The 24926-nt window shown below is 40.3% G+C and overlaps 1 protein-coding gene across 4 annotated transcripts in view; it reads right to left on the reverse strand.

Moving 5' to 3' along the window:
- Positions 1-24926, reverse strand: part of STXBP5L (syntaxin binding protein 5L) — a 203076-nt gene that overhangs the window by 80252 nt on the left and 97898 nt on the right. For all 4 annotated transcript variants that reach the window (XM_014286793.3, XM_027816931.2, XM_005433322.3 and 1 more), the window contains exons 6-8: positions 14839-14902; positions 7897-7980; positions 489-612 (exon numbers count right to left, since the gene is read on the reverse strand). In XM_014286793.3, coding sequence (XP_014142268.1) covers positions 489-612; positions 7897-7980; positions 14839-14902 — 272 coding nt within the window. The remainder of the gene's footprint in view (positions 1-488; positions 613-7896; positions 7981-14838; positions 14903-24926) is intronic.

The following is a 24926-nucleotide window of genomic DNA, read 5'->3' on the forward strand; positions in this document are numbered from 1 at the left end:
AAAGTCCCAGCCATAAAAGACTCGGCCATTTCTTAACATGGCTCCTTTAAATTCTCCATTGCAGTGACTCGGGAAGCCTTGTACCACCTCTATAACAAGCAACACAGTGCTTTGTACAAAATGTTTTACTTCTGAAAACTGCACATACAAGAACAGAAGTACAAAATATAGAAGAAATGTGAAAATCCCATAGCCTGAGGGTGTCAAAGACCAGCAACAGACTCTTAAGATGAATTCAATAAAAGAAGACATTAGAGCAATATTAACCAGTAAGAGTTATTTATGACATCTATTAAAAAAAATGATCAAAATCAATCTCTAATTTTTATAATATTTTACAGCTACTTCGCAGATGAAAATACTTATGCAAGAAGCAACTCCGGGTCTGGGATACAATAAAAAAAATGAAACAGACATAGAAATTAGCCAACAGCATGGGGAATATTGTATCATTTCTTAGTTATACAGTTTTTAAATATCAAAATTACCATGTGGAATTGTGGTCTGGAATGGTCTGTTCGGACTTTTCAGATTCCATAGGGTCAAGCTGCCATCAGAGTGACTGCACATGAACTGCTTCCCTTCATGATGCCAAGCAACAGAATGAATAGCCTATAGAAACGAAAGAACTTGAGACTGAAACGGAATACAGTGTTTACAGTAATGATATCTTAATGTATGACTTCGAGTTATATTAATCAAATAGTATATCAACAATTAGATGGTTATGTTTGTCTGAAGTCCATTAACAGCACTACAGCACTTTTTAGTAACCAAAAGCTGTGTTCTACTGCTAGTCAAGCAAAACAATTCATTATAAAGGCTAACATAACACAAGAATGTAAGAAAGCCCGTACTCTCAGACCAAATTGAAGGAACAGGGTATTAAGGTAAATGTATAAGAACAAGGGACATACAGTGCAATCGTAGTTATGTCTGACAACTTTCCTTGGAAGTATTTCATCTGGTAAACATACAAGGAATCCTCTGTAACAAGTGTTACAGGTATACAACACATGCAGCCTTCCCCAGAGGACTATTTAGGAGAAGCAGAAACGGTACTCTGTTCTTGAATAATTCCCCACCACCACCACCACTACCACCCCGCACACTTAAGTTTCAGAGCAAGTACACAGAAATCTGGGATGTTTAATATAAAATGAAAACGACTAAAGATACTATAATTGTTTCATTCATATAGGAAATTACCAAAACAATGCTGTAAGATACTTCTGGAACAGATAGTGCTTCAAAGAGGAATACCGCACCCCTATGTACACAACGCAATACCACACGATGAATGCTATACAAGCCAAAAAGCAACACTTCAGAAATTAATACGCCATTTTCAGTATTTCACTTATAATTAGTGAAGCTGACTGAAAATATCCATAATAAATCAAACTGGCTGAAAGGATAATGGTGTAACTCCTTCATTTTCACTGGTATGTGCTGGAAACTAACAAAACCCGTTTTCTGACAAAGCAAAACATTGATTCATTGTACATCACAGTTTTTCATACACTCCCCTCAGAAGCACGAACTCACAGAATTTTCCCTTGAATCCATTTCCTTTCCAGAAATGTTAGCTGCCAAATAGCTAAAAACACAATATGGTTTTTTTTAATGTAAATGTAAATAAGAAAGATCTATTCTTAAACGCAGTTTATTAAATTGCCGGTTTTGGCAACGCAGAAAACACTAAGATCACTTACAATTGCATATGGCCAATCACCTGATTATCCAAATCACTTTAAAATCATGCCTGGGTATTCACAAGTCAGCACTGGAGTCGTTCATATCAATCTTGCTTAAGGTGACAAGAAATAAACCTAAGTGCTACCACTCATGATTCACAGCTCCCCGTTGGTCTTCCTCTTTTGACACGTATATCGATTGTTGCGGTTGGTAACGGCTCACGGTCCGGAGGGAGTATCAGCGGGAACCACAGAAAGGCTGTGACCGTTTACCAAAACTTTACTCTGCTCCTGAGGCTGGACAGTACAGCCACAAATGAGCCTTTGGATTAAGAGGACCCAGATGTTTAAAAGGAATGTGACATGCCCTGTGTACGAAAGCTCTGCTAACGCGCTGGGAAGCTGGTCATGCCAGTAAAGCCTCAACAAACAGAGCTGAACAACGTGAACTCCAGGGATTTATCTTTGTGTGACGTAATGGGTGTCACTCAGACTTCTGCTTACCAGAGTGGGGGCTGGCACCAAAACTATACCAAACTATAAGCGAAGCAACAAAAGACAACACAGGAAGATGGTTCATACAGAGTGCAATGTCGCTGCCCTCCCGCAGCAGGAACCGCAGATCTGTGGGGAGCGCTGCTTCACTTACTCTGAAGGCATGTCTGTCCTCGTGCACATCAATTCTGACACGGGCTCATTCATGCTTGCTATCATGCAGAACTTGAATCTGCTTTTGATGCTTTATCACACATAGAAACATTTCACATGGTTACAGTCGCTAACTGTGTGTGAGCAGGAGCTACTAACTAGCAGCTGAAAACTACCAAGCTGCTCGTTAACCTGCCTCTCAGCTACCAGGTGCCACCTGCCAGCATAAACCTCCTGCTGAGGGGAGCCGAGGTGGAACGCTCCTGTCACAAACAGGTGGTGTAGCAGCAACCCAAACTCACCTGTCAGGCTTTGCCCTGAAATGGGCAAGAAATACTCGGAATCGCTTTTGGAGGTCTCAGCTGGGAGTCATGACTAATACCGAAAGGTGGTATCGAACAAGTCCCCCATTTTCTCTCTGCTAGATTATGTCTAGTGTTCTGATCCACTTTAGCATCCACACAAAAAAGGAGCAGTTATTTGCTTAGAACAGGAGTTCATCACGGTGGGTGACTCATGTGAATGTTCACACGGCGTACGCACACGAAGCATATCACTCCAGATTGGGTCTGTCTCTCCTCCTGCAGTGCCCACAGCGGCTGCATACATATTCCATCTTCTCTCATACTCAGCGTGCACTAAATGTAAGCGTGCCCAACACCCTTTCAGCTCCTTCCCAACCACAAACCTCCTCCACTGACAAGAACCCATGTGGACTCTAGGACCACTTTTAACCATATTTTGACAAGCACCATACTCATCCCATCCTACTGCTTGAATCTTAAGAATCCTTTCCGTTAGTAGTACTGGGGGACCATTGCAGCGAGGGCCACATCCGATGTGATTATTTCCACAATGGCATAGTGCTTGATAAAGGCAGGGAGTTGTCATTTGGTAAATGTCTCTGTGAACTCGGCAGCTCCGTTTTGGAGATGTGTTCTAATTAAAGATGATGCCTATGTTTCAGAAGCTCTGAATATGTGTTGACACAACTTGTCAAACTTTTAAATAGTCTGTATATGAAGATGGCTGGGTTTTTGGGTCTGCCAACTATCAACAATAACTTGAGAATCCTTTGAAGGATCGGTCTTGTTTATGTGTTCTCTTTTTATACTAATCAATGGAAATAAACTTTTGAAGGAATTTATAACAAGGGCTTGCAAGGAAAGCCTTTTATAGAGGGCATCATATCGGAGCACTGATGGAAAGGGCCTGAATATCTCATATTCATCACTGAGAAGATGATCATGACACAAAGAAACAAATTTGCAGCTGACATCTTGAAAAGCAGACACCAGATACTTTAGCAAGAGGTTCAAGTTCTACTCTGGGACCAGGTGTTTCACAAACAAGAATGTTTTAGTCCCAGATAATGTGACTCGTACAGCCTTTTCTATCCTTGGTGAGCTCTCCCATTTGAAATGAGCAGACATAAAATCATTTAGGTCGGAAAAGACCTTAAGATCATCAAGTCCAACCGTTAACCCAAGACTGCAAAGTCCACCACTACTCCATGTCCCTAAGCGCCACGTCTACGTGTTTCTTAAACATTTCAGGGATGGTGATTCCACCGCCTCCATGGGCAGCCTGTGCCAATGTTTGACTACCCTTTCAGTGAAGAAATTTTTCCAATATCCAAACAAAACCTCCCCTGGCATAATTTGCAGCAATCTCCTCTCATCCTGTTGCTTGTTATCTGGGAGAAGAGACCTACCCCCACCTGCCTACGACCTCTTTTCAGGCAGCTGCAGAGAGCAGTAAGGTCCCTCCTGAGTCTCCTCCTCCTCAGGCTAAATAACGCCAGTTCCCTGGGCCAATCCACATAAGACTTGTGCTCCAGCCCCTTCCCCAGCTTTGTTGCCCGGCTCTGGACACGCTCCAGCACCAAAACGTCCCTCTTGAAGTGAGGGGCCCAGACCTGAACACAGGATTCCAGGTGCTGCCTCACTCGTGCCAAGTACAGGGGGATGACCACTGCCCTGGTCCTGCTGGCCACGCTGTTTCTGATAAAAGCCTGGAGCGGTTTGTGTTCCAGATTGAAGTTAGGGAAGTTAGTGATAGGAAAGTTAGTGAGTTAAATTTAAGCTTTACTAGAGTTGTGGTGGTGTGATGTTTCTTTTAAGGATTTAAATACAGTATTCATGGGTCAGCCTCACCCTCCAGCTCCTTCCTCTGATGCTCTGTCCAGATCGGCACCATAACCCCTGAAGTAAGGTTCTGTTCCATGCAGGGTGCACTCTGCTTGCACAGTTCTTGTGCCAGTAAAGCTTTCACACTTGTAAGTGAACAGTTTGCCTGCATGATATTTGCAGATAGACATAGTTTTGCTCCATTTCAACCAGAAGTTAGCAGCCAACTTCAGTCTAAAGATACTTTACTTTCCAAGGCTGCCTCCTGTTTTAGCCAAGCAAATTGTCCCAGTCCCACATTTATGCCAGCAAAAGATTAAATGGTTTTCAGTGCTAGACTGTACATCATATTGGGATGCAAGCTTTAATTTTGCTAATCTTAGTCCTGTTTGCACAAATAATTTAATAAAAAAGAATGTCCCTTGAATAGAGCCAGTAGTAATAAATGTAAGTGAACTTCTGTTTGTTTATTCTCAGTTACCAGCCCAAAGAGCTATGTACTGAGCATGACTGAGTGTTTAGTATTAAAAATTCCAATCTTGTAGGCAGGTTGGTGTGTTCCACTCTGATTTTTAAGCTTCTAGCAAGCTGAATGGAGACGGCAGGGTTTTAAATTTAGTCCCCTTCTTTTTCTTCCCAATTGAGAAAAAATGTGTGACATAAAACAATTGAGGTTTGGGTTTTTGTTTGTTTGTTTGGTGGTTTTGGTTTTTTTTTCAGGGGGGTTGTACCATAGATCTAAAACCTGCATTTCTGGAGGATTTGCATTTCTCTTACCTGAATGTGCAGTGTGTTGCCATTCAGGTCCTTACTTTACAGGGCCAAATAGGTCTGTGATTTGAAGTCATGACAACGTAATTCCTCTCTGTTTTCTGATTTTTCAGTTTGTACGTATGTCAGAAACTATACTCAATGTTCTGTACTCAATGTATGATCTTGCAAGTTTAGGCTAATTTGACTTCTGTGCAATTGGAGGACATGTTTTACCTATGAAAGGTTCCCAGCCTTCAAGACATTTAGTGTGACAAAGATGGAATAAGGAATGCAGCTGTAAATGCTGCAATTGCAGTCTGTGAACAGGGAGGGGACACAGTCTTCAGCTCCACCACTTCCAAGCTATTGGGTTGTCTTAGTGAGCTGTTCATTCTAGGAGCAATGTCAAGGGTAACACAGGACAAATCCAGTTGAGGCTTGATCCTGTGAAAGGATGAGTATTTGGATGAAGTCTGGAGGGTGCTGACATTTATTTTGAGTGACATTACCAAGCTGGACAGCTATCTGAAGAAAATTACAGAGAAGAAAGGACTTGCCTTGGTGATGAACACTGACAGTCCATCAAAGACGAGAAAATAAGCTGTTTCTCACAGTACACACCAAATGCTAATGGGGAAGCCTGGTGCCAGGGGAATTTTTGATACTAAACAGAAGTATCTGCTCCAGATAAATATCATGCCACCTGACAATCCTTAAATATGCCAGAAGAGGAAGTGGTGAGTTAGATGAGATTTCCAGCTCTTTCACCATCAAATAGGGTGACTACATTGGTTTCAAAACTGGTGCTAAAGAAAGCGTAATGGTATTAAGAAAAATGAGGCGCGATTAATTTCATTCAGACCTCATTCAAAGAGGCACTTTGGTATTCCATGAAGATACAGAACATTGACAGTCATTTATCTGAGACCTCACAGATACCCTGCAATTGCAACTGGCTGGCTCAGCACCAGAACGACGATACTGAAAGACTGGTCAGCTGTCATAGGGCACAGAGGCCTTCCATCAGGCCAGATAGAACGGTGGAGGGGAGCAGGAACAATGTTTTCTGGACAGTGATCTTAGGTGGCCAATCTATAAGAAAAGGCTTAGGTCTGAAAACCTGGGTTGGTGCCAAACTGGCACACGCTGAACTAATGATCTGTGACTCACAAAAGCCATAACCCAGGATCTAAAAAGGAACCCTTTTTAGGGGCTCCCTAGGGAGATGCTAGCAGATCTGGAACATGATCAATCTGGAGCCTGAAAGTCTGGAATAAAGTACAATGGCTAGTCACACAACTGTTTTAAAGACAAAATAAGAATCTTGCAACTATTTCAATAGATAATAGCAAGCCATCACAAGTTGTATAAAGTGGAGTAATGAGGCAGCAAATAAACACTGAGAAGGAAAGCACATGACTGATAAAAAGGCCAAAAAGTATTCCAGAGGACAGTATTCAAATGTGGAACAACTAAATTATATTAAAAATTTTCAACACCCAACCGCTCTGTCTCAACAAGGGAAAAAAAAAAACCAACCCCAAACCACAGTATTATGGAGACCCTGTTTTATGTAGTCTTACTCTGAACACAAGAGAGGACAGTGAGTGAACAGACACCCCCTGGAGACCTGTAAAAAGAAAAAAGCTGACCAGCCTTAAGTAAGAAAACAGGCACAATTTCACAAGTGTCTGCACAGGCAGACTGTCACTTGGAGACAACTAAGAGGGCATGTCCTCAGGCTGAAGTGCTGGCCTGTTTAAACTGAACTACCATGTCCTTTAGAACATTTGCTATGTGAATGGTCAGAATCTTAGCCTTGAAGCTCAGGGTAGTGTTGACATGTCTGTGAAAACAGGCCTGAAAGAGTGCAGGATGCAGATATATTCAGGTTACTGTTCAGAGTGAAAATACACTTGTGTACTGCTTATATGTAACAGAGTAGCAAGATGAAGGAGGAAAGAGAACCATAGGAAACCAGTTACTGTCTGGATCACTTCAAAGAAAAGGTCCTTTTCTAGCATCAGATGTAGTTGCATTCACATTCATTCATGATGAACTTTACAGAAGGACTGGCAGAACAAAGCATGTTTTTCCCCAGGGCTAGTGCTAAATTCATAGTAACTAGGAATATATCTCTTTTTGAAACAGCCTGTTTATTGATACAAGACTGCATGTGTGGTTAACACAGTCTGCTTACAAGCAACAAGAGGCAATTGTCTGATAAAACTATGAGAACATAATTTTGAAAACTTTTTAATCAGACCTTGAGTACTAGCTAATACCAATAGCCCTACAGAGTAATTTGTCTTCCATTCTAATTAATGTTCTAGTAATACTCAGTAAAGATAATTACATAATTCCCAATGTAGCTCTATCTCAGGTCAGCTCATTACTACACACTGTTCAACTGAGGATCCCCACACAGAAGCTGATGAACTTGTCAGAATCAAGGGGAAGAGACTCCACGTCATAGTACACTTATAAGAGGCAAATGCATTAGAACTAGAGATTCCATGTTTTGATTTCTATCATCAATAACTTGTTCAAAAGCATAGCACAAACAGTATTTCCAGAACAAGCAATGCCTTAAGATAACAATCCATCTGCTCGATAAAGCATACGACAAACCGAATAACAGTTTTTCTGAATTAATGGAAGTTGCTTACCTCATCGTAATAAGCTCTGAGATCAGCTCTTTTAGATCGTAAGTCCCAGAGTACGACAGTCCCATTTTCATAACCTATCAATAGCTAGAGGAGGGAAACAAACACAATTGCAGTTTCAGATTCTAAAGGTATATACAAATATTGAAGAACTTAACTGTTTCAAGGGATTTTTTTAAAAAAATAAGCACCATAAAAAGAAATGCCGAACGGATGTCCAAGATTGTAGATCACACTACACATAATACCCTGTTTTCAAATAATCATTCAGTATAAATCACTTCTCGTTACTGAAAATTTAAGATCTGATATGGAAGAAAAAATTTGCTTTATATATCTTTTTTTTGTGTAAAAGGGTAGGTTTTTTTGTTGTTTGTTTACTTCTTGGGGGTGGTTTTGTTTTTGTTTTCTGCAAGGTTATGGGCTTGGTCAGTCTCCACAATCACGCATCTACTGAGAAAATAAGACTGTAGCATGTTCCTGCACCTCACGTTCCTTGCCCCTGGTTGGAGGGAAAACTGTTTGACACATAAGAGATAACATAAATAATTTCACATCAAAGAGTCACCAGATTAAACTCTCATTCAGCTACTCATACTCCTTTAATTTCTGCTTTCTATTTCTTTAAAACATTTTGAAGAACTTTTCCTGCAGAGAATAAATTGCCTGCTTGCCTAGAAATTGAAAATAAATTAACTGGAATGCCAATTTTTACTTCTTCTAGAAGTGGTATGTCATATCATCACGCACACATGAGAAATATCAGCAAAGAAGGCTTGTGAAAAGATGGAAGAGGAGAAAAGCAATGCTCAGGAGAAAAATAAGAATGAATCCTTTCTCCTTGTCTCTGGCAGACTCTCACACATTTCTGCTATGGAATATTTTCTACAACTGACAGCGATAACTGCAGTTGTTCCTTGTCCATAAACACATGGATCACAGAATGCAGGCAAGAATTTACGGTTTCTATATTAAGAATTTGAGCAGAATGACAAGATTTTCTCTTTATCTGTGAAACCTTACCAGCATCTTTGCTATCACTCACTTCAGTTGTATAAGTCATAAAAATGGAACTCGGCTGGACTGCTAAACAAAACTCCACTTTGTTTCCAAGTACAACTGATACATCAACACTGCTATAAAAAAATCTGGGACTACTCTCAACCCTACTAGATATGATTCTTTATATTGCATATTCATTATGGGGAAATTTATTACCTAATCTGAGAATGATTTATAGTTAATATATGTAATACCTGAATATGAACAATATCTCATTAGTTAAGAATTCTGCTCCTGAAAAAAAATACAATCTGTCCTGGAGAAATTCCAGAATATTTATCATTTTTGCTCTGGATGGATCCATATGGGATTCTGTGGCAGGGTAAATGTGAAAACACATCCTGTTCAGAAAGCATGCAGCTAAATGGATAGCATTTGTGTCAGGATGCCATATGGTATTCTGGGATAATAGATGGCCACTGATAGACTGAACAAAGAGGTGTCTCGCTGTGGCTGCTCTCACTGTCAGTGTAGTGATCCTAGATGGAAGACAATTGTATATCCAGGAGTTAGTGATCCACAAAGTAGTTATCCTGAGTAGGTGCAGGCTTGTGCTGTGCTATTTTGTGCTGCAGACAGCACTTGCCTTTCAGGCCTGTGTAGTGCTGCACATATCCCTTGGCCACAAGATAAACTTGGCTGGCTAATTCTAAAGAAGGCTGAGGGCAGCTCCCGCTTGGTAAGGGCAATTACAGCAACTTTGTGTCTTTGTCTTTATCTTAATGTCAGGCAGTATGCGTCACGTGAACACCCTTTTGCTTGACAGTAGAAATGGGTAGTTTTTTAAAAAATAAATCTTTGGAGATCTCTAAAGACCAAAATGCTGGCACACCTTTTCACAGAGGGGACCAACACAGTGTGCTGTGTCCTTATTGGAGGTTCATCTACATGCTACACAACTTGGGGCTCCCATCATCCTTTTCATATATAACTCAAATAAATGTTAGTTTAATCAATATGTTATGGGGTCTGAGTCTCTTCCTTACTGTCATCATAACAAATGCTTGCATTAGTGCATTACAGCTGGGTACCAAACCAGTTGAGTTCGGTTAGTATCTAGCAGTAGTCTTTTCACCTCAGCTTTTGTACAAATATATTCAGAAAACTGAAGGAATAAACCAGCTCTTAGTATATGACCCTGCTCCTTAATACGCTTTTCTCTCTGGTGAAGCAGGCTTGTCTTTTGATTTTTATCACTCTCTTTTGCAAAGATATCATGGTCCAGGTAATTACTAAAAGGTTAAATACCTCCTATCAGAGGCAGCATTTCACTTGATCTATCACTGAAATGCTTAATGCAAAACAGAACTACAGAACTGCAAGATACAAAGTGCTGTGATTTCAGGAAGAAGCTGGAAGAGTAACAGATTTGTTGCATAGTCAGGGATCTCTTTCTCTTTGCTCAGATGGTAGCCTTGCTGCCTAACTACCAGTACTGTGCTATGACACTGAAGTCAGAATTCCAGCTGGGAGAATGATTGGTCTCATTGCCAGGATCTTTATACTCCGACCTGTCTGAATCACAGGAAACTCAAACAGTCACACTCCTCTTGGCCAGACAAGCTCTATGTCTGTAACAGAAGTAAAAAAATCAAACGTCCATAAATGCCGTTGGAGGGGAAACACAAAGAAGAAAAATACGTGTAAACATGCACAAAGAGTCCAGGAAGGAAAAAACCCAAAGATTTCTCTTCAGCTTGTGTTTCCTGGCACCTTGGTTAATTACTCATGCTTAATTAGGTTAAGAAACATGCAGAAAGTTGGACAGAATTTGAGGGAGGGAGGAGCCCTGGCAAGATCTTCCTTGTCTAGTGGAGTTGCTCCACATCTTGACTTAAATCCCTCTCCATGAAATGCATTTGATGATGTCTTCTTAGGGAGATTTCTCCTTTACAATCAACTAATTGCATCCTGGCACGTGCCATCCAACCCCTTCCTTAATCTGGTAGCACAAAACAGCTGGGAGAAAAAACCCAAGCTTGCCAAGTGCACACTGTATTTAGGTGTTATTAGGTCTCAGAAATAGGAAGGTCAGCTCACCAGCTGATAGTTAATAACATAAAACGTTTTCCTATTAAGCTTTCTCCATTTGGTGGGAAACTGCAGATCATTGCAGTTAATGTCTTCTTCTGTGGCAGAAAGAAAATTCATGTTTGCTACAGATCTGCCACTTACAAATATCTGTGCACTTCAGCCTGTTCCTAATGTACACTTATTCATTGATTTGGCAGACATAGTTATATTTCATGAACTTAATCACTAGGTCCCCAAGTTGTTCTTCAGCGACACATTAAATGCCCAGATTCTCTTTGTTGTCTGTCTTCCAGCTACGGCTTGCTTGACTCATTAAGACGACTGTCTCCAAAGTCTGCCTTGATGGCAGACTGAATTCAGACAGTGCACTCTGGAAAAATTTTGAATGGTAGAAGTCTTCCGGAATTGCATTTACTCTTTTGGCACAGAAAAACGGGTCATCAGTCACTGATATAAACTGGAACTTATAGGAATTGAAAGAATTTTAACAGATGAATATGCAGTCAGCACACAATCTTCCCTGGCTTTCAAAAAGAGATCTTACGATCATCCTAGATTTGGAAAGGTTTGTCTGTGTTTTAGGACTCTCGACCACTCCACACCTATAGGAGAATGCTATTTATTTACTTCAGTGAAACATGCCCAGATCTGGTAACAACTTTGTGATACCCCAGAGAATATACTACTGGACCGTTGCAGAGCACAATACCTTTGTACTTGGAGAGTACACACGCATCTGTATTTTGAGCAATGATTATGACTGATTTGTACCCACTATTCATTTCCTGAAGCGTATCTAAAGAACGCTTTTATCTACCGCCCACCTATGAAGCGTTGTGGAGAGTCTGATTTCTCCCACCACCACCTCTTGATGGTCTTCAGTTACCTTGAAGCTGGGGAGCCAAGCAAAGTATTTAGAGCTGTCTTGAAACAGCTCAATTACCTAAGAACAACCCTGCTCAATTAAACAAAAGTCGACCTATTGCCATGTCTTCTACTGGAATGGCCAAGAGCAAATGACAAATACCAATATGGAATGAGGGCAAGTACTTATCATACAGCTCACATATTCTTTCAGCCCAAGTAATTTGCTCATTCAAAGATAGCCAACTCCTCACCTAGAATGACTCCATTTAACCTCATCTTTAATAATCTTTTAGGAAAATTCAGCAAACCTTTTCAGTAGCCCTTCAAATTGATTTCTCCTGTGTTAACTTTTCCAGCCTCCCTTGGGCCCAATATACATTTTCAGCACCCACTGCACCATTTGGAAAGTTTCATAGCTTCTACTTACTACACATTTGTACCTAACTGGCTTGTTTGGAATCCGAATTGTTGGCTTCATTTGATATCCTTTTAGGTTTTGTACTGAAAGAGACTATAAGCTGTTTCTACCCTCTTCATAACAACTATGGGTTTCAAACTAAGAATCACAATGAGCTCTTCTCTACAATGAATTGTCCTGACTCACTTAGTTGTGTCTCGTATAGAAAACCTTGCCCCTCTGTTGAATTTCTTTTAGCACAATTACGGGATTTTTGAGCTACAAGGACAAATATACTCAGTATTCAGCAGGCAAATCAACCATGTATTTATGCAATAGCCCTGTTTTATTCTCTGTTCTTCTCCAGATAATGACTAATTTTGATATTCTTTATTGGTCACTACTGAGCATTGAGCTGAAATTTTCATTGAACTATCAATCAATCATCCCTCAAAGCTCTTGATACCAAACAGTAACCAGCTCAGACCCATTGCTTTATATTTAAAGTCAGAAATGTTTTCCCACACGTATATCACTTACTATCATTTACACCAAACACTTACTTATCACAATATTTAACCTGCTGTTTTACTTCTTGGTTTTGCAGCCTCCTAAAGTCCAGCAAACTTGATCACATCGCTGCTCACTCTCTTTTCTAGGTTGTTCATGAGTGTGCTGAACAGCAAATGTCCCAGAAATTGGTTGGCTTGCTTTATTTTTTTCCCATTCTGAAGATTGTTTTATCCTCCATTCTTTCAACCAAAGTTTAATGAGGCTTAGTCGAAAAATTTAGTTCATTTTTTTCTCTACATTTTTTGATTTAGAGCTATGTATTTTAGAGCTATATTTCTCTAAATTTTCTTCTAAAATTTTTGATCTAGAGCTATGTCTTTTGATTTAGTGCTTGGATCTTCTTAAATTCTGTACTTCTACCAATACCTTCCTGAAAACATCAAACACTGAATTCCACATTCTGCAAATCTGCAAGCATTTTGTTAGCACCGATTTGTTCTTTACACCACTCTCATCTGTCAATGATATAAACAGCTACACTGGGATGGTTTCAGTATGGCTTACATTTTCTACTCTTTCTCCCCATAAATTTGCAGTGTTTGTTTTTCAGAGGGATCCATCTGATTTTGCTGTTGCTGTTGTTTTTAGTATGCTAGTACTTCAGCAGTGCCCAGAGGTCTCCAATGTGCCCTCTGAGCAACAAGTAACTATCTCCAAGCAAGTTCTCCTCTTAATTCCCTTTCCTGGGACCTTTTAATCTTCATTCTTTCTGCTGAAGTCAAAATATTTCAGGTTTCTGTTTGGACATGGTGCATGAAATTCCTGTAAGAGATGTTCACTTACAGACCATTTTTTCTTTTAGTATTATATCCTTTTTCCCTACACCATGTGCTTTAGGTAGGTCAGCAGCAGCTTCTGCTGTGGCCCGTGAACAAGAGTTATGCCTTATCAATAAACCTTTATTTTTATCAGGTATTTTGCCGTAGATAGTTATATAGCATTTCTGGATGGCTTCTTGTTTGAGGCTAAAACACTACACTTCGTAGCATTTAATGACTTTATTTGCTGTATTCTAAATGGCTCGATCTATTGCGATTCTTCCAAAAAGGCTGAGAGATCCAGTCTAACTTGTTGGAGGGCTAGCTGGCAAGTGCATGATTTGCACAGTTCACTTTGCAATATGGATGAGTCCAGGGATGGATAACGCAAATGAAATTCAGATGTAGTCATCAGTGCTTTTTCTAAGTACCCATAATAATTTCAGCTTAATGTCCCCCACATCAGTATCAGAAATTTAAATTGCTGCTAGTTTCCAATAACCATCAGCTGTTACATCAGCCACACTGTCAAATAGATACAACTTTTGTAAGATGCAGTCCTTTTACAAATACACACTAAAATGCAACTGGCAAAAGTGATCAAAAATGATGAGATAGTTAATGGCCCCTTCCACACAGGCAAAATGCTCTAAAATTCAGTAATAATAAAAAAAACTCTAATAAAACTGGTATTCTGGCAACCAAATTTCATTTTGGAAAAGCTACCATACAAATAAAGCCAACTCCAATTTTGCCTGCTGATGGTTTCAGTCACAACCCCAACACTCTGACTGTATGTTTTGCTTCCACTTGTTGACAGCTCTTTGCTGTTCTCAATTCTGTTCACAAACAACAAGTTCCAACCTTGCAAGCTACTACCATTATTTTTGTGTAAGAAAAGACTTATTATCTTATGAAAGCTTACTATAATGTTTTCACAATAGCATGTTTATCCAAGTACTGAAGTAATGATATGAGGTTTTAGTCAATTCTTACTTAAGCAAAGTTAAGTTTATTTAATCAGGAACAATCCTGGATGGCTATAGGTTTCAAAGTGCAGTATGTTGTCTGTATCACAGATTTTTTGTTCATTAAAATTGTATGAAGGGGATTTTTTTCTTAAAAATGTAAATAGTAAAAATTACCTTGCAAATACAGAAATAAAGCAGATGATAAAATTAGTGAGTAAGCAAAAGGAAAGAGCTATAATGGCTATGCAACGTTGCAGTGTTTTATACCATTAGTTGTACTCACTTTTCCCTCATCTCTTGGGCTGTCACTTAAATGTACAACTGGCCCAGGGTGAGTCTTTGTGGATCTGCAAGATAAAAATAAATTCAAATCTGTAAATATCTTCTGTATGAAGACCTAGATGCTTACCTTAATTTCTAGGTGTGTTAACACATACCTTCAGTGCTTTAAAAGTCATCCTAAAAAGCCCAGCAGGGGAAGATAACTATCTGAAAGTTATCAATATATTTAATGTTCTTCTCTACTTCCTTTTTGCTGTTACAGGCAAAGATTCTCCTTTGTTGATGAATTCTTTCTTTTGTTGTTTTCTAAAAAATTCTCACTATTCCTTCTTCTATTACAGTGATTCTCACCTCACTCCTCATTTCTAAGGCTTTTTTGCCTTTTCTATTCTCCACTCTCTTTGTGCCTGCCCTCCTTGCTTGCTCGATTTCAAGGCTAATGTGGCAAGGACTTGCAAAGTCTTCACTGGAGTCATTTGAAATACTGGTTAACAAGACTCATTAAGTTCCAATCTCATTAATGACAGGTCTTCAGTAATCTCACCTGCACTGCTCCATCAGGTAGCTTCTTGGCATCCCTGCAGTGGGGTTTCAGAAGCCGAGCACCTGGCCTTTGTCCATTCTGTAAAGCCCTACGACATCTTCAGACCAACCAATATAGTCACACCCACAATGGCTCCTCAGCCGTAAGACCCAACCCATGTGCCTTCGTAAGCCTCTATGGAGATGGCTTACTGTTCTAGCTGTCCCCTCTTTTTTTGTAACATACCAGCAACATGGTATGCAACTTGGTACAGGGACTGCTGCTTAAGTCATTGACATCCAGCACCTGACAGCAAATGCAAACCATAGGAAACTGAATGGAAAGATGAAGATTTTTCAACTGTCATCTCTTCTGACCAGACCTTTAGGCCCTGGCAGTCATATAGAACAAGAAAACAAGGAGAAGTCCACAAAGCTTCAGGCTATTTGAATGTCTGCACAAAACAAGACCATTCTTCCATGTAGGTTTTGGGGTCAGAGCACATGTGCCCCTTGGAGTCCAGCTTCAGCTATAGACTTCGATGGCTGGTCTTGGTTTACTAAAGGTCACCAGGAAAAAAAAGTATGTCAGAGATTGGCAGGGCCCATAAATCTAAGAATTCATCTGGAAGCCATACCTAAAACTACCTAAGCTCCAAGTTTTAAAACAATCTGCAAGAGAATTAGAGAAACAAAGCAAAACAAGGCTCTCCAACCATACTGCTCACAGGATTTTCCTAAATCAACAGCATTCCTCTTTCTTTGGCTCAAATACTGCACTATAGCAAAACCAGCCTCTGCTCTACCAGGTCAGACTACAACCCAAGACTGAGCGTGGTATGCAAAAATTCCCAGGCAACCGAAACATTGAAATACTGTGGAGCAATCCATATCCTCATAGACTCCTGCTTCCTAAAACAATATGCTTGCTCCAATGCTCTTGAAAGCATGCACGCTCTCCTCTGGCCTCTAGTTTTTGCATGTAGAATGTTTTATATATTTTGGCTATTTGGTCATGCATGAAGCTAGGCCAAAGCAGAGTGGGAAAGACCCTGTCTGCTATTTACCTCTGAGCTAAAGCCCATGAAAAATTACTCCAGACATCCTTAGACCTTCCAGACTAAGTTTATTCCAGTCCAAAGAGATAGAAAACTTCAAGTCATCTGAAGGCCAGACCACCTCCCAAGACTACACCTTCACATATATTTTAACATTACTGCTAGCTGCATGCACTAAGCTAGTGGCAGTGCAGCAAACCCCTTCCCCAGGGAATCTCTTCCATGGGATGATCCCCTGCCCACATCTTCAGCTTTGGCAGATTATGTTTCCACAGATACCTGCAGCATGTTACTTTTCTACAGGAGGTCTTGGTGAGCAAGGCTTCTGCAAGAGCATTTCGCAAAACACCCCATCACAGAAGCGAGATCAGCAGGAAAGCAGTGGCCAGCCAGTTTCTACAGCAATGTTCTATACAGGCTGCCTTTAATGGTGCCAGCAAGTGCCCATTTGGCTTGAGTCATGGCACACAGTAATTTTGTGCAGAGAGGCAGTTAGCGGGAGATCTGACTGTCATTCCTACCCAAGCCAGCTCCCCAGAAGGGACCCCTCTGGCTGAGCTTCTGAGTAACCTGTTCTGGAATAAAAAAAAATAAATAAAAAAAAATTCCCACAACACCAGAGCTTGGAGCAGGAAGGGTAGGTAGGCAGCGATGGGGTGAGATGAGGATATCTGCAAGTAGTGCTCAGACCCACATGTTTATCACATCTGTCCTCAGGGAACGAATATGCCATCTCAGAACATTCTAGGCTGCTTTGAACTTTGTTTCTGATATAGGTTCACCTATCTGAACTGGTCAGAATATGGTGATGGAAAGAACTAGCTCTGTTTGGGGTACGTGCTGCCTATGCCATGACCGGCAAAGGAGGAAGGATAAGAGGAAAAACGGTGAAGAGAAAAGGCAGCGTAAGAAATTTTGCTTTTTAGGCAGATAAGAACCACTGACGACAGAATCAGGAGCAGAGCCAAGCGAACGTCAGGCATGACTAAGCTGGCAACAGACAAAATGGTGTAAGGAGCACACGCAGGCTGACGTGGCACACTGCTTTGGTGCTTCCCAGCCCACTGAACCAGCCAGTATGCAGGCTGGGTTGCTTGGCCATACTGGTACTGGACCAGCAATACTGGCAAAACTAGGGCAAATGGAGCGAGAAAGGGAAAGAGCATACTGTCTAAGCTAAAATTTGATCCCTCTGGGCTGTTCTTTGTGCCTACTGATTTTAACAGTCAAGAACAATTTTGATAAATCTGTGCAACCACTGTTTTCTTTTTAAGATACATGTGTCATTGCTTACCAAAGAAATGTATCCATTTGTCTTTGGATAGAAGCGAAGTCTTAACACGAGCTGTAGTCACTCTGCATTACATCTTACTTTAGGCTAATTATACTTTCATTGTCACACAAACTAGTTGTTCCTCTGTAAATGATATAAAACTGTCTTTTATTATAAGTCTTACTTCTATCTTACATTTTTGCAGGGGTGTAGCATCAAATTTCCATGCTAAGACCTCAACTAAAATGGGTAACCTTCACTAATACGATAAATTTTCGAATCTCCACCATTTCTCTCTTGAATCTATTGTAAATGATAGCTGGAGGATCCTGAGATTTATTACACTGTAATAAAATTTCTTTTTGCTTTTCAGGATATTAGGCACTGTTAGTTTCTTCTAGGAGTATTCTCTTTTTCTTATTAGGTTCCTAGCTATTTCTTTAGTTTTGTTGAGTAAAAGCTTCATATACATTATCAGCAAAGTTGATATCAAACACAGCAGTCTGTGCACTAAATGCATGAGATATTACTTTTCCTCTTTCTCTTTCCTCTGTATTTGATATAAGTATTCTCTCAATGTTTATATTATAATACTCCTCAGGACTTTAATAGTTTACTTGTTTTGTACGATATCTGACTTGGCCAGGCTTCTTCCATTTCCTTCCAGTTTTATTATTTCAGTCTGTCAGGTATGACACCACCAAAAGACTTAACAAACCATTGTTCTGCTTTCACGTGTACACCCACCAGCCCCTGGTTCCATTCCTGTTAGCTCTTTGGTGTCGGACATTGGATGTAGGTGTCAAGGTTCTGCATACAGCCAGCTCCACCTAGCTCCAACAGCCCCACCACAGGGCACAGCTGAGCCCCTCAGCCAAGACGGTGGTGACACAGGGAAAATAAACTTAAGGAAGGGCAAAAAATGCTGCACAAGCAGTGAGGAAAAAAGTGAGGAACAGCCCTGCGAGCAGCAAGGTCAGCGAAGGAAGAGGGAAGGAGGTGTTCCAAGCACCACAGCAGGAATTTCCCCGCAGCCTGTGGAGAGGATCCCTTCAGACAGATATTTCCCCTGCAGCCCATGGGAGATGCCACACTGGAGCAGGTGGGTTTTTCCTGAAGGAATCACAGCCTGTGGAGAGCCCACACTGGAGCAGGGTTATCCTGAAGAACTGACCCGTGCTGGAGCAGGGGAAAAGTGTGAGGAGGAAGGAGCAGCAGAGAGGAGCTGTAATGGACTGACCACAACCCCCATTCCCCATCCTCCTGCGCTGCTCAGTAGCAGGATGGAAGTAGAGGAGTTGGGAATGAAGGAGCGAAGTTGAGCCTAGGAAAAACAGGGTTTGGAGGAAAGGTGTTTTAGTTTTTGTCTTTGTTTCTTACCAGTCTACTCTATTTTAACTGGCAATAAATTACATTTTCTCCAAGTCAAGTCTGGTTTGCCTGTTGACAGTAACTGGTAAGTGATCTCCCTGTCTTTATCAGGATCCATGAACTTTTCCATCTTATTTTCTTTCCCTGTCCTGTTGAGGAGGCGGAGTGAGAGAGCAGCTGGGTGGGGATCTCGCTACTAGCCAGGGTTCACCCACCACAAAGACCCTGATTGTTTAACAGCTGCCAGGAAACAGAGTCTATTAAGTCTGGCAATCATAACCCTAACTCTGTCAGGAAATGAGAAAGGATCTTTTTAAAATAGTTGTACATCCGAAAACTTGTTTCGGGTGTGCCACTGCAGATAATATCACACTCAGAGTTTATGAGGTGATGACAACAGATATTCCTGAAGATTTTGGAACTGTAAAACCTACTCCCTGGCAGTCCTCCTGCACTGCCTTTCTGGGGCTCCAAAAAACATGTTGGGTTTTCATACATATCAAGTAAAGTTGTTCCCTCCTTGGGCTAAATAACAAGGAATGTTCAGAAGGTGGAGCACAAAGCTTTTTGTTTGGTTTCAGATGGGACATGCATGGTTCCATCTTGGGGGAGACATTCTGGGCAGGATAGACTGACCTGAAATAACACCACTTCAGATGGAGCAGGGAAGAAAACCGTGTGTGAAAGGGTTGTAACTTTCTACAGTCTACTTGGGTCTTTTGCTTGTTGCTCTGAACCTGTTCTATGGCTGGATACAGAAGGAGAGACATAGTAAAACCACTCTGCAACACATTTTGCTTGCTTTTCCTGAATGATGTTATCTCTTTCCTAGTGCAGGACTGTGGCTAGGAACCCAAAGGAACTAGTCCTTTGCACCACACTAAAACCAGGAATAGTCTACAGAAGGCAGAACAGTGCCTTACTTTTTGCATCTTCTTGTCTCCTCGAGGAAAGTATGTATAAACAGAATAAAAGCAATGTCTCTTGGAGCCCTACAGAAGCGTTGTTTTTAAAAGGAGTGCCTGGCATTAGGCTCTACAGTCAATTTCTACTAAGGGCAGACATCATGACTGCGCTACAAGTAGGACTGAATGAAGCAATTATTTAGTTAACTGTATTATATCAATAATACTAGTTTACAGAACTCATGAACCTCTCAGAGCTACAGATACAGCAATTACTACTTTCATACAGTAAATTATACTGCATGTGGAAATGTCGACACACAAAAATATTTTGTAACTTTAGTATATATAAAATGTTTTGTTTCCCTTCATTGCTATTACAGCAGAGTTGTCAAGGAGACTGGAAAGTTGTATGCTGTCATTGTGGAACAGCCTACAAAGAAAGAACACCGCTGAATAACATTAAAGCAAAAGCAGAGATCCAGCAGCTCCTAGAAACGACAAAGAGGTGCTGGGAAACCAACCACAGTTGAAGCTATTGTGAATAAAACACGCTACTGTTGATGCCAGATACCTGTGTGTAGGCATTTCTTCAAGCTGGCTTTAGAAGACTGGGTGAATACTAGCTATTCCTTGAGAAAGGAGAAAATAAAGATGAATCAGTAGGTGAAAATAAGGCGTAAGTGAAATAGTTGAGCAGAGAATTCTTCATTCCCAAGTACTAGCTGGGGTACAGCTGAGGATGACTGAGAAAATAAAAGCTCTGAAAAGACATGAAAAGGATAAAAGACAAAGCCAAGTCCATACACAGCAGAAAGAAAAATATATGAAGGCCAAATCCAAAAAATATCAGCAATGATTTGCAGTAAAATATTCCTGAAGCAAAAGCTACCTTCAATTGAGCAAGAAAAAAGTACAAGCTAATGATACAAAGGACTGCAATGTTTTGTAGCCTTCACTGACCTTTAAGCCACAAAAACAGACTGCAGAAGAATTGGAAAATGGAACAAAAGGTTCCCATGACAGCTGTACAGAACTAGAAGTTTGTTAAGAATCTAGTGATACTTGAGCTGTTTTGCAGTTCATCAGAAGTTATTCCTGACAGCTGCAGGTATTAATTTGTTTGGTGCATATGCATTTGGGGAGATGAGGGAGCTGATATGCCATTAAGACTTGGCTCTTACTCAGAAGAACAGGACTGAAATGAAGAAACCATTCACTGCAAAACAGAGGTCTTCAAAAGACTTGTAAGGATGGAATCCTACAAGTATTTAGTTATTTTGTTCTAAAATTAGAAAGCTCAAGGTTCAGCAATATTATAATATTAACCCAGGAAAATGTGGGAAATACAGAGATGATATATGCCTCCATCATTCTGGGAAGTTTTATGCAGTCTAAGAAATGGATTGTCTTGCATACTGTTGTAAGAAAAATACCAAGACAATCTTTAAAATAGATAAAAGTAATGCATGACAAAATAGAATCAAATCAAGAGAAATCCATTTTCCATTAAAAAAAAAAAAAGTCTGCACAACTGCAGAAGCATTGTGATGATTTTGGAGAAGAATGAAGATCTGGTGGTAGAAAGTGGTAGGAGTTAGGTGAGGGGGGAAATAAGGGAAAACATCTATATTAGTCGTTGTTACAGAGCTGGAGTTGACTGTATGTGACAGTGCTGAGAAAAGCACATGCATAAGCAGATAATTCTGTTGTGCCAGTAGTCAGACATCTGCCGCAGTTCTGCTTTCCACAAAGGTGCAGCGCACCAGAGATTTTAAGACTGTCTTTTCATTGGTAGAGTCACAGAGAAAAAAATAAAAAGAATGAGTTAGATACATCATTCACATACTGTGGATCAAACCTGGGAACTGAGTAAGTAAGAATCAGTTCAACCTCAATATGCAACTCTGAGTCTTAGACACTATTTCTAAAATGTCTAGAAGGATGCTTTGCAACTTGCACTTTCTTTATACTAGGAATTATTTCCATTTGTATCCATGCACAGAGGCGGCAGCAGTTGCTCCTAGACTGCTACTTCTCTTCCTGTGTGCTGCTTTCCTTCACTGCTGTGGAACTACTGGCTCTGAGACACATCTAGAAAATGAGGATGGGCAAGGAAAGTGCAGACCAAGTTACGGTTCCATAACCAATTTCCAATTTGCCCAATTCTTTGATACTCCAAATTCCATAAATTTTGACGTTTCAGTTATTCATTCATTAGTTAGTAGGGTGTTTAAACAATGGAAAATGCATGTTTGTGAAGGGGGCTTTCAATGCAGATTTCTCATTTCTGGAGTTCAGTGGACTCACATATCAAGATCTTCTTTTCCCAACTCTAGATGACCTTCCAAAATGTATGATCCTGCAGGCTGAGACAATTATTCCCATTGTAGCTGGAGTAAATCGAGACATGCAGGGCTTATTGACTATTTTTCTCTTCTGGACCTGTTTCCAAACATTTTGAAGGAAAAGAGAGAACCTGTTTGCTTATTAGAGAGTAGAAAACCAAACAGTATCAGGAGCCCCAAACATCTCTGGCAAAGGACTAGCTCTGCTACATGATAAGGAAATGACAAATTAGTAAGTTTTGAGTTATTCTTTATTCTTAGCTGAAAAGATGTGTCAGTGTGGTCTGAGATGTGGCATGAGATGATAGAAACAGCTGAGACATGAACTGCTAGAGAAAATGTTTCTAAAACTCCATGTATTCTAATGCTCTTTCTCAGCTCTGGAAAAGGCCAGGTCCACTGAAGCTAAAGGATTTTTTCCTGTAACTTCTAGAATCAGTCGTGCCTCAGCACTGAAATTAATCTCAAGTGAAAAAAATTGTGTTTCCTTTGCATTATTGGTCTATTCAGACCTTTATTTCTCATTAATATTAGATACTGTTTAAGCAAGCTGGATGATCTCTCCTGTATGAGAAGACAACAGTCCCTATGATAGAATAGGTATTGCAACCATCTTTTTGACATGTATCTCTACTAGATGCTTCTGAACTGGTCAGAATGAGAAACTCAGCATCACTGCAAAATATAGTGCTCTACAGATCTTTCAGTATATTTTGATACAAAAGTAGCCACCAAAATCACAAATGGTAACAAAAACCCCGCTAAAAAAAACAAACCAAAAGCCAACTTTGTAAGTCAAAGTAGCCATGCAGGAAAAGGTGATAGGATTTCTTGTGTCATATGCAAAGTCTAAAAATGTTACATCCAAATCTGTCTCTCCTTCAACTCTCTAAAATACTAAGTATCTTCACCTCAGTGTTTCACTGCAACAGAATTACTGTTAGAAAAAAAATTCCTGCAGTTATTTCATGGGCCTCATTGACTGACAATGTTTGGGGTTTTTTTTCTGAGGATGACAGTTATGTTCAAGAAGTGTGATGGAACTCTTTATGAGGTTGAATCCTTGTTACGTCCATGAACAGACTAAAGTGAACTGTTGGAATATGTTTTCTATGTTCCATATGTTTTTCACCGATGCAGTAGCATTTATTATATTATTTACTGAGCAATGTCATCATGACCTTAGAGGGACAAACTCAGCCCATGATGAAAGTCCAGAATGCGACCTGTAGGTGTTTTCCAAAGTGGGAAATGACAACACAGGTATTCTGTTCTGACCTCTTCAGGTTACCTTGGCCATAGTGTTAACAATGTATATAGAGGCTCTCCTCAACAATGTCCTGAAAAACTAGGAGAACTGGAATTTCAGCTGGTGGGGTGGTTTCTGGTTTTTTGGGTTTTTTTGTGGGTTTTTTTGTTTTTGTTTTTGTACTCTCACCAAATTAGCTGTAATCTGCCTTTACAGTGGCTTTGGTACAGTAATATATAGTTCAACATTCCCAACTCAAAGCAATTCAGGTTTTTTAAAAAATTAACCAGTTTGATCTCCTATCAGTTTGCACTGTAAAGCCTAGAAATCTTACTGACAGCTGAGTTAAATCCACATTACAAAAATGCATGGAAATTTCATTACAAGTAGGTACTAGTCAGTGAAAAGAATGAGAAGGGATTTTGAAAGAAAGTCGTTATGTTGGTAGACTTAGTCTGAGATTTTAGAAGCTAGATGGTCTTTGCACAAAGGGGGAAGAACTCCTTCAGGCTTGTTGGTGCAGATGACACACAAATCTGACACACTTAAAATTCTATTTATAAAGCCTCCACCTAAACAGAAGACTTGAATATAACGGCAGAGCAATTGCTTTTACTGGTCTTTCCTGCCCAGTAAGTTTGACACAAATATGCTTGCACAGAAACTAAACCCTTTCTTTCCAAGCTTTACAGAGAGCTGTAGTATCTTCAAACTAACCCCACACTCTGAAATGATATATTCTATCTCAGAATGAAAAACAATGTTATGAGCACTATTAACTCTGCCATATTTGTGGTAAACCTGATTCTGAAGTTTTACATACATACGTGTCCTGATTTCAGCTGGGATAGAGTTGATTTTCTTCTCAGTAGCTGGTAAAGTGCTCTGATTTGGATTTAGTATGAGAATAATGTTGATAACACAGTGATATTTTAGTTGTTGCTAAGTAGCACTTACTCTGAATCAAGGACTTTTCAGTTTCCCATGCTCTGCCAGTGAGCAGGGGCAGAAGAAGCTGGGAGGGACCAGAGCCAGGACAGCTGAGCTGAACTAGCCAAAGGGATATTCCATACCATAGGACATCATGCTCAGTATATAAACTGGGGGGGTTGGCTGGGAGGTGCCAATCGCTGCTCAGGGACTGGCTGGGCATCAGTCAGCTGGTGGTGAGCATCACTTGGTGGCTTTTTTTCCCTTGGGTTTTATTTCTCTCTCTCATTGCCATTATTATTATTATTGTTGTTGGTTTTTTTACTTCATTTCAATTATTAAATGGTTCTTATCTCAACCTTACCTTTTTTCAAGTCTCCTCCCCACTCTGTGGAGGGTGAGGGGTGTGGGTGGAAGTGAGTGAGCAGCTGCA

Source organism: Falco cherrug, chromosome 5, assembly GCF_023634085.1.
Source record: "Falco cherrug isolate bFalChe1 chromosome 5, bFalChe1.pri, whole genome shotgun sequence".
NCBI classification, from domain to species: domain Eukaryota; kingdom Metazoa; phylum Chordata; class Aves; order Falconiformes; family Falconidae; genus Falco; species Falco cherrug.